Below are 11,354 nucleotides of genomic sequence, written 5' to 3'. Positions count from 1 at the left end.
CAATTTGTTCAGGCCGTCCCGGTTACCCAACAGGGACAACCTGCTACTTCTAAGCAGAAACCAGCCCATTCCTCCTGCTGTCCTCCTCAGTCACAACCTTCGACCTCCTACGCTCTCGCCGGCCTTCAACCCTACGTATGAAGGTCAGGGCTACCCTCCCTTTAACAGACAATCGAGAGGTTTAGGGCGAGAGGCTACTTTCGCCAGCGTGGGCGCAGGGAGGGCGACAAGGAGTAAGCAGTTCAGAGGAGGGCGTGGTGGTCAACCCGCCCATCAACAATGAGGCTCCCCAGGTAGGAGGGAGGGCTGTTCCTCTTCCGTCACAGGTGGGGGTTCAGCAATTGGGCACAGAGCATAGTGTCCAAAGGATTGGGTTGGAGTTGGATCAAAGATCCTCCTCCAATCAAATCATTCCGCCAAATACCATCAAAGGAATTGACAGATTATGCGGAGGAAAACTCCTTCAGAAAGGAGCTATTACGAGAGTCAAGCATCTAAAATTTCAAGGTCGCTTATTCAGCGTGCCAAAGAAAGGCTCAACAAAAAGAAGGGTAATCTTGACTGTCAAAGCTAAAACTTTTCATTCGATTGCGACAAGTTCAAGATGCTTACCCCTCTCGCAAGTAAGGACCTTACTTCCGCGTGGAGCCGTCACATGCTCCATCGATCTTACAGACGCATACTATCATATCCCTATAGCCAGACACTTCCGCCCATTCCTAGGATTCAGGCTGGAGGAAATCAGACATTCTCATTCAAAGTGATGCCCTTCGGTCTGAATGTAGCCCCCAGGGTATTCACGAAAATAGCAGAAGTGGTTGTGCAGCAATTGAGAACTCAGGAATCATGGTAGCAGCATACCTCGACGATTGGTTGATCTGGGCACCAACAGTCGAGGAATGTCTCAAAGCCACCAAAAAGGTAGTTCACTTTCTGGAACATCTGGGGTTCCAGATAAACAAAACGAAATCCAGACTTACCCCGGAGTCTCGTTTTCAGTGGCTGGGAATCCAATGGGATTTGTCTTCCCACAATCTGTCAATTCCAGTGGCCAAACGGAAGGAAATAGCAAAATCTGTCAGACAATTTCTCAAATGCAAACAAACATCAAGGAGAAGCCAGGAAAGAATCCTAGGGTCCCTTCAGTTTGCTTCGGTGACAGATATCCTCCTGAAAGCAAGGCTAAAGGATATAAATCGAGTTTGGCGATCGAGAGCAAACGCCAAATCTCGAGACAAGTTGTCAGTAATTCCACAGATCCTTCGCAATCAACTCCGTCCATGGTCAAAAGTAAAGAACTTAGCCAAGCGGGTACCCCTTCAATATCCCCTTCCAGTGTTAACCATTCACACGGATGCCTCCCTGTCCGGGTGGGGGGATATTCTCAGTTTCAAACAGGTTCAGGGGACTTGGTCAGTTCAATTTCGCCAGCTCCACATAAACGTTCTGGAAGCAATGGCAGTATTTCTTACCTTGAAGAGACTGCTTCCCCCGAAAAAAGTCTCATCTAAGGCTAGTTTTGGACAGTGCAGTGGTAGTTCATTGCATCAACAGGGGAGGGTCCAAATCCAAGCATGTGAACCATGTCATGATAGCCATCTTTGCCCTAGCAAACAAACACAAATGGCATCTGTCCGCCACTCACCTGGCGGGGGTAAGAATGTGATAGCAGCCGCTTTGTCCCGGTCAGTCCCTCTGGAATCAGAATGGTCCCTAGACGACGGGTCATTCCAGTGGATATGCCGGAGAGTCCCAGGTCTCCAAGTAGATCTCTTCGCCTCACAAGCGAACCACAAGCTCCCTTGCTATGTGGCCCCCAACCTGGACCCTCTGGCTTATGCCACGGACGCCCTGTCGTTAGATTGGGATCAGTGGAGAAAAATTTGTGTTTTTCCTCCAGTGAATCTCCTCTTGAAAGTTCTTAAGCAAGCTGAGGACTTTCAAGGGAATAGTAGCTCTGATTGCACCGGACTGGCCCAAGAGCAACTGGTATCCTCTTCTTCTGGAATTGTGGTCCTCCGACCTCAACTGGAATTCCAAAATCCCAAAGCTTTTGTCAAACAATCAGTACAAATGAGGACTGTGTTCGCTTCCTCAGGAATTCTTCAGACCCTAACTTTATGGACTTCATGAAGTTTGCGGCTAATAAAGATGCTAATATTGATCCACAAAATATTCTCTTCCTAGAATCAGATAAGAGAGAGTCAACTATTAGACAATATGACTCAGCTGTTAAAAAATTAGCATCCTTCCTGAAAGAATCAAACACTACAACCATGACAGTTAATCTAGCTATATCCTTTTTCAGATCCCTTGTTTTGAAAAAAAGGAAAAGGTTTAGCAGCTAGCACTATTACTACTCATAAATCGGCTTGAAGAAGATCTTTCAGTTAGGTTTTCAGATAGATCTGACTGAATCTTATTCACGTCTATTCCTAAAGCCTGTGCTAGACTTAGACCTTCTCAAAGGCCTACTGCAGTTTCATGGTTCTTAAATGATGTCCTCAAACTAGCTTCAGATACTGACAACTCGTCTTGTACATTCATAATGCTTCTTAGAAAGACATTATTCTTATTAAGCCTAGCTTCAGGAGCTAGAATTTCAGAACTGTCGGCTCTATCCAGAGATGCGGGTCATGTGGAATTCCTCCCCTCAGGAGAAGTGTCTGCTTGCTCCGGATCGTATATTTTTGGCTAAAAATGAGGATCCTCTTGCAAGGTGGGCCCCTTGGAAAGTCATCCCACTTCCGCAAGACCCTTCTCTTTGCCCAGTATCAACTTTTTTAAGAGCCTTTCTATCTCGTACATCCTCAAGATCCTCAGGTTCTCTCTTCATGAGAGAAAAAGGTGGTACTTTGTCAGTAAAGGTATTAGACAAACCAAATCCTTTTACTTCATGAAACAAGCCAATCCTGATTCATTCCCAAAAGCAAAAAGAATGACATCAGGGGAGTAGCCACCTCAATTAATTACTTTCAACATATGAACTTTGAGGATCTTAAAAAGTATACTGGATGGAAATCTCCGACAGTCTTAAACGTCATTATCTAAAAGTCCTTGGAATCTTTAAAAAAAAAAATTTTCAGCAGTAGCAGCGGGAAACATTGTTTCTCCTGATACTGTATAGTAGTTGTAGTACAGATCCAGGTCTCCTTTCTACCTACCTCATCCAACATGCCTCACCCTATCGCCATGCTACTCGGATATCCTAGCCTTAGCCGCTGAAATCATATTAGTGGATTGTCCCTTATTTTTTTGCTAGGGACATCCACACTTTGTACTGATAATGTACTTCAGTGTACCTACCCTTATTTTTTGCTAGGGTAGGACACATTTTTGTTGGTATATTTTGTAAATAAGTTATCTAAGTAAATCTATTTTGTTAAAATTACACTGCATTATTATAATTTACTGTGTTTATTGTAATTTTAAGTACTTTACATTACTAACTTTCTTTTATGTTACTGTTTAGAATAAGTTAGACTTAAGTACTTACTTTATATGCTGTAATTGATTTACTTATATTATATCCCTCATTTTACAACTGCTTTTCATTTGTCCTTCTTCCCATCTTGTCTGTTCCTCTGGTACTCTTTCATAGGCCGACACGAGCTGAGCCCAGAAAAGGGATTTTGACGAAGGAAAAATCTATTTCTGGGTGATTGGCTCGTGTCGCCCTATGAAACCCACCCTGTATTGTTTGCCCCCCCCTGCAGGACAAGATGTTTTTAGATTAAGGATGTCCGCTAGGGGCGCTGCTGTCCGTGGCGTCCTCTAGTAGTAGTAGTAGCGGCCGCATCGCCCGTTGGTATCAGCTCTCTCTTGTGGGGATTCTGATTGGAAGTTCTAATTGGTGAATGTCTCGTGGTAGTGTTCCCACTCGCCCCTATTGCCATACCGACACTTCTTTTTAAGAGTGAGCGAGTCAGTTTTACTGACATTTTCTTAATTTTGTTTTTCTCTGGTAATTTTAGATTAATTTTACCTAGAAAGAATGATATTAAGGATCCTTTCATAGGGCGACACGAGCCAATCACCCAGAAATAGATTTTTCCTTCGTTAAAATCCCTTTTTTTCCGCTTCAGTGCTCACTCCCGAACCTCGCCAGCATACGGGAGACACTTTCGGAAATACTGGCTCTGCGTTTAAGGGTTAACAGTTTTCAGGTCTAAATAAAGATTTCTTGAAGTGATAATGCTAAAAAAACATTTTTTAGATTGGTTTCTTAACAGTTTTGTTCATTACTTGTATGACACTGTGAACCATAAATTGTGAAAGAAAAAGACTTGTAAAAAAAAGTCTGTAGGAATAATTCACTGTTTTGGACTGTTTTATGCATAAACAAACATATCTAGAAACGTTATTGCTAAAATGAATGTTTAGATTGTCATGGAAAATGAATGTGGAAACTAAATTTATTCAAAAATAATTTTTTCAAGCGATAGAATAATAGAGAAAACGGCCTATAGGGATAACTAGCTTCATGAATCCTAATATTTCTCATTGTTTCCCATTTTTGAGCCTAGAAATAGTGTTCTTTTGCTTTCCTGAAATGTTACTTTTTTTTTCTTCAAAACTAAATGCTACGGTCCCCAAGAAGACTTAAACAAGACTTGTGTATATTCAGTATCATTTGTAGAATAAGTGCTAAAAATCAGAAATCAATCATTAGGCAAAGAGTTATTTACTTTATATAAGGGGCCTTATACCTTTGGTGCTCCCCATAAATTTTAGGTTGTTTATAAATGAAGAGAGAGCACAGTTCCATTCATTTGATTACTATGTATATTGTAAATTTCAGGGCATATTTCTTATATGATGAAATAGTTTTAGTGCAAAAATCAAGCTTTCCAACTGTCATAGTTTCATAGTTATTACAAAAGAACTTACTTTTTTCAAAAATAAATGCTTCAATCTCCAAGATGAAAGAACCAAATTCAATGAAACTTTTACAGTTTGTATAATAACTACAGTGGCCCCCCCCGTATTCGCGTTCTCCGGATTCGCGGACTCACTGATTCGCGAATTTTTTTCTGGACCATATCTAACCATTATTTGCGGCGAATTCGCATTATTCGCGTCGGGCCTTAGTGTATTGATGTTATTCATGCTAAATAAACATTTTTATGATACAAAAAACGATTTACTGATTTTTAAAATATTAATATTGATCAATACTGTATTAGTAAGTTTAATAAGATTACATAATATCACATAATAACTAATAATTCTCTCTCTCTCCCTTACCGGGATGTATGCTTTTTGTGTGATAAATGATTTACTAATTTTCTAATATTAATATTAATGTAAAGAGCAATTACTTCAAGAAAGAAAATACTACATTGAATTAGTAAGATTTAGTTTATAAATTTCCAAAAAATTAGTAAGAAGAATGAAGGAAATCCCAGTCTTCACGCATTTTTCTTTCGAACTCCAGGTCTCTCTCTCTCTCTCTCTCTCTCTCTCTCTCTCTCTCTCTCTCTCTCTCTCTCTCTCTCTCTCTCTCTCCGAGATGAGAGATGATAGATTTTTGGTACACGTATGTATAATATGTTTATTAATATTTTCATATGATGATAATAATAATAATAATAATAATATACAAAAATCATATGTGAAAGTATTTTACAAATGCTACGATAATCTCTCTCTCTCTCTCTCTCTCTCTCTCTCTCTCTCTCTCTCTCTCTCTACTCTCTCTCTCTCTCTCTCTTACGAGATGTATATTTTTGGATGATTTACTAATTTTCAAAAATCAATATTAATGTAAACAGCAATAATATAAATTCATTAAAGAAAATGCTAAAGTGAATTAGCAAGATTTTAGTTTATAAATATAAAATTATGTAAGAATGAAAGAAAATGCATTTTACCCTGCGTCTTTGATTTCCTGGGAGCCAAGCAGAGTTGGCTGGGGTCCAACAACTGTTGCCGTCTCGATGATCACATATTTTCTCTCTCTCTCTCTCTCTCTCTCTCTCTCTCTCTCATTCTCTCTCTCTCTCTCTCTCATCTTGCTTGGTGAGACGTACCCGCGTGAAGTCACAATAATCAACAGATATCACAAGTTTAACATACGACTAGAATTTGAGAATATCTAGAAGTGTTCGTGAACTATCTGTGATAAGATTAGTGTGAAAATAGTAGGATAAAGCGTCTTCTAAGTTAGTTTTATCAAGTGTAATACTATAAATCAGAACAAGATGGCAGTAAGTTCCAACTGCGGGAAAAGGTGGCGTAATTTGGCGTGTTTAGCAGATTCGCAATACGATGAGGTAGCAGGAAGGGAACTGCATTTCTCATCTATGAAATCAGCAACAGTCCTAACCAAAAAGATACAAAGCATTCATAGATATATTAGAAGGATATAATCCTTCAAACTGGAACAAATCTAATGAAAAACTCTTGAAAATAATTGAAGAAAGTTCCAAATAAAATCCAAGTGGTCAAGAGACTTCATAAAGAAAATATACATAAACCAACATATTCCGACAAAGAAAATGAATAAGGTGAATCTTGTGAATATACTAATTGATGCATTAGGAAAAGAATGCCAAAAGCATGCAAAACTGTGTTAAGGTTTGGTATAGCATAGTCAATCCACAAAACCTAATCAGAAAAATGTGCTGCATGCAACATTCCGACCCATCCACAGTGTGCTGAGGAATCAATACAAGATTTGAGAAAAGATACAAGGAAAATTTTTTTTGTTCAACATGTTCTATCATGGATAGACAATGTTTATTAAATCAAGATTGAATGTACAAATAGTGAGGATGAAGAAGAAGAGGAAGAGGAAGAAGAAGAAGAAAAGAAGAAGAGGAAAACGGAAGAGAAGTAAACAAAAATGAAATGACAGAAAAAAATAAGGAAAACAAGAACAAGATAAAGTATGGATGCAGAGATACTCATTGATACTACATATGAGGCAATAAAGCAGCATACCTACGAAGAAATAAATTACGATATGACAACAGAAAAGCAAATCCCGAAGAGGCTCTACCCAGATCTATACAATGACGGGAAAGAGGAAAAAATAGACAAGAAAGACAAAATCTGCAACCTTTTGAAAAGAGGGAATTGCAGATTTGGAGAAAGATGTTACTACAAACATCCTAAGATATGTCAAAACTATGAAATATATGGTAAATGTGCATACTTAGATGGATATGGGGATGATTGCAGAGATCTGCATCCAAAAATATGTACTAAAAGAAGGAAAAGGATGTAAGTTCGACAAAAAATGCAAATATATGCACCCTGTAGCATGAATCATAATCAAATAAATAACCAACCAAGTAATAAAATCCAAAATAAGAAAGAAACAATAAAGAGAGAATCAAGAATATCAGGTAAAAGAGAAAAGCAAAACCACCAATGAGATATGCAGAGGTGTCAGCAAAGAATTTCAAAGCATCAGCTCCGAAATTCTACTCAAGAGATAATAACTGTATTTATTATGCAAGAGGATATTGCAGAAACGGAGAAAATTGCAGATTCAGACACAAAATGAATAATTATGATGAAGGAAGATCAAATATTATGGAAAAGTTGGATTTTTTAATGTCAGAATTTCTGGAAATGAAAAAAAGAACAACATACCAGAACAGGAAAGAGACATGGGAAAATCCTTATTACTATCCAGTATTAAAATGAAGGAGAAAACACGCAAACCATCATAGTGAGAATGCGCAGGGTTTAGTTACGAGTACTCAAAAAGAAAAATAGAGTACTTAGAAGAACTAACCCAAAATGAAAAAGAAAATAGATATAAATGAATATAAGTGAAACCTGGTATTCCCAACGAGACTGGGAATGATGATCAAATAAAAGGGTTCCAAACTTATAGATCAGATAGAAAAAATAGGAATCAAGGGGAACCGCAATATATGGGAAAGACAAAAAACAAGGAAAAAATATATGAGAAATATAGTAACTCAGAATGTGAACTAATAGCGGTAGAATTTGAATCTGAAAATTGATGAACATAGTAATATATAGACCTCCTAATACTAAAGAGTTTGACTTAATAATTGAAAAATTGGAATGATATATGTAGAAATCACAAGGACTGGACTATTCTCCTATTGGTGACTTCAACTTTCCTTTCGTAGAATGGAAAGAACGAATAGGAGATTGTGGTGTACTTATACATATAAAAAAAGAGAGTAATAGTAGTGCAGAAGATAAGAGGCAATTTGAATTTGAAAAGCTATTAGATATTGCTACTAGAATACAACATCAACAAATAAATCACCTGCCAACAAGAAAGGAAAAATACTTTAGACCTAGTATTTGTGAACGAGATGAATTATGTTTAAAGAATAATAGTTTATAATGCGAGTATTTGCAGACCATAATGTCATAGAACTTAACAGTTCATTCCAAAGCAAGTGAAAATAGAGATAAGCAAGAAATGAAAAAGTGGGGAAGGATATGGAAAATACAACTTTCTACAGTTAAAAAAATATTAAAATGGTTCCAGAAATTAAGAAGCAATTAAACAAACAGAAGTTGGGATACATTTTTCGTAAGTGATGAATAAGTGGGTAAATACGGAGATATTATATAAAATATTGGAGATAATAGTGGAAAAATATATACCGAAGAAGAAAAGTAAACATCATTCATGCATACCAAGAGACAGAAGGATCTTGTTCCAGAAAATCAGAAGTGGAAAAAAGGTCTTGCAAAAGAAAAAAATGCATGGAAAGTTATAGAACTAAAAATTAAGATAGAACATGCGAACAAAATGATTATACAATCAAAAGGGAAAATGTGAAAAACGGGACTTGGAAGAAAAAACCCTATTAAATATCAAGCAAAACCCCAAACTATTATACTCATATGCGAAGAAGATGAATAAAAGAAGAATAGAAATAGGCCCTCTGAGAATTGAAGGAGATTAACGAATGAAAAAAAGGAAATTTGCAACATACTGGCAGAACGATATAAGAGAGAATTCACCCCTAGAATAGATAATGAAGATAATGATATGAAGTAAGGGAAGAAAATAGTGAATATTTAGCTGACATAGAAATTAATGAAGCTGATATTGTGCAGGCAATTAATGAAATTAAAATGGAGCTGCTGCAGGGCCGGATGGAGTCCCTGCTATTTTGTTAAAGAAAGTAGTTCATTCTATCGCAAAGCCACTTGCAATATTATTAAGACAAAGTGTAGATACAGGCAAGATTTATGATGAGCACAAATTAGCATATATCACCCCTACTTTCAAAAGTGGATCAAGACTAGAGGCAAGTAATTATAGGCCTGTGAGTCTAACATCACATATTATGAAAGTGTATGAAAGGGTAATGAAGAAAAATATTATGAAACATTTAATAAAAAAATAATTTGTTTAATATAGGACAACACGGTTTCGTACCCGGAAAAGTACACAAACCCAACTGTTAGTCCACCGTGAGAACATATTCAAAAATATGAAAAGCGGGAAATGAAACAGATGTGGTTTATCTAGACTTTGCAAAAGCTTTTGACAAAGTAGACCATAATATATTAGCAAAGAAAATTAGAAAACACAATATCGTAGATAAAGTAGGAAGATGGTTAAAAGAATTTTTACACAACAGAAAACAGATAGTTATTGCAAACGATGAGAAATCGGATGAAACCAAGGTAATATCCGGTGTGCCACAAGGTACGGTGCTAGCTGCAATATTGTTTGTTATTATGATTGAAGACATAGACAGTAATGTTAAGGATTCGGTAGTGAGTAGTTTGCTGATGACACAAGAATAAGTAGAGAAATTACTTGTGATGAAGATAGGAACGCTCTACAAAGAGACCTTAACAAAGTATATGATTGGGCAGAGGTAAATAGGATGGTATTTAACTCTGATAAATTTGAATCAATAAATTATGGAGACAGAGAAGGAAAGCTATATGCATATAGGGGACCTAATAATGAGACAATCACAAATAAGGAAGCAGTTAAAGACCTTGGTGTGATGATGAATAGGAACATGTTATGCAATGATCAAATAGCAATTCTGTTGGCAAAATGTAAAGCAAAAATGGGAATGTTGTTACGGCACTTCAAAACAAGAAAAGCTGAACACATGATTATGCTTTATAAAACATATGTTCGTAGTCCACTTGAATATTGCAATATGATATGGTACCCACACTATCAAAAGGATATTGCACAAATAGAGAGTGTACAAAGGTCCTTTACAGCTAGAATAGAAGAAGTTAAGGACCTAGACTATTGGGAAAGACTACAATCCTTAAAATTATATAGTCTAGAAAGGAGAAGAGAACGCTACATGATAATTCAGGCATGGAAACAGATAGAAGGAATAACAGAAAATATCATGGAACTAAAAATATCAGAAAGAGCAAGCAGAGGTAGATTAATAGTGCCCAAAACTATACCAGGAAAAATAAGGAAAGCACACAGGACATTAATCCACTACGCACCAGCATCGATAATGCAGCGTCTATTCAATGCGTTGCCAGCTCATCTGAGGAATATATCAGGAGTGAGCGTAGATGTGTTTAAGAATAAGCTCGACAAATATCTAAACTGCATCCCAGACCATCCAAGATTGGAAGATGCAAAATATACCGGAAGATGTACTAGCAACTCTCTGGTAGACATTAGAGGCGCCTCACACTGAGGGACCTGGGGCAACCCGAACGAACTGTAAGGTCTGTAAGGTAAGGTAATAGGGTCTCTCTCTCTCTCTCATCTCTCTCTCTCTCTCTATCTATCTCTCTCTCTCTCTCTCTCTCTCTCTCCTCTCTCAGTGGAACTACCAGGAAGACCATTGTAAATGATTAGGGAAATGAAATTCCACATTTTCATTAAAGAATTATTACATGTTAGGGCAAAATATCTAGCCGTGACACAGTCTAAGGCATAGTTAACCAGCCTAGGGCACTGTAAGGAGGATTGTGACGCCCGTAGACTTTTGAATTTTGGTTAGAGGCTAATTTCGCTTAGCGTCTGGCCTCCCAGGAACAGAACTCCTGCCGCTAACCAGGGGCTGCCTCTATTATCAAACAGTGGAAGATAGTTTAGGCTTATGATAAAATATTGTTAACATGGTAAGAAGTATTGTAACCATTTAACAGTCTCATAATTTTCAGAGGTGCCAACAATTTATCATGAGAGAAGGACTTTGTACACCCAGTACAACCCCTGGGCATATACGAACTGCTCTTTCTCCACTGGTAGAATGTGCTACGTACATTAAAAGGTAAGCTGTAACTGTGTGAGTATATTCGTACAAATTACTAAACTAATATATTAATGACTAGTATTAATGCACCTTGTAAGAAGCTGCAGATATATATTAGTTTTGAAGGTGGGCAAGACATCCAGTACG

General features: G+C 37.4%; 1 protein-coding gene across 3 annotated transcripts in view; it reads left to right on the top strand.

The window, feature by feature from the left end:
- Nucleotides 1–11,078: 11,078 nt before the first annotated feature.
- The window catches only part of LOC135201900 (gamma-tubulin complex component 6-like), a 172,567-nt gene continuing 172,291 nt past the window's right edge, over nt 11,079–11,354 (top strand). For all 3 annotated transcript variants that reach the window (XM_064231212.1, XM_064231200.1, XM_064231206.1), the window contains exon 1: nt 11,079–11,225. In XM_064231212.1, coding sequence (XP_064087282.1) covers nt 11,134–11,225 — 92 coding nt within the window. In that variant the 5' untranslated portion in view covers nt 11,079–11,133. The remainder of the gene's footprint in view (nt 11,226–11,354) is intronic.

The sequence above is a fragment of the Macrobrachium nipponense genome, chromosome 23 (genome assembly GCF_015104395.2).
Source record: "Macrobrachium nipponense isolate FS-2020 chromosome 23, ASM1510439v2, whole genome shotgun sequence".
NCBI lineage: Eukaryota > Metazoa > Arthropoda > Malacostraca > Decapoda > Palaemonidae > Macrobrachium > Macrobrachium nipponense.
This window is presented reverse-complemented; position numbering and strand designations above follow the sequence as displayed.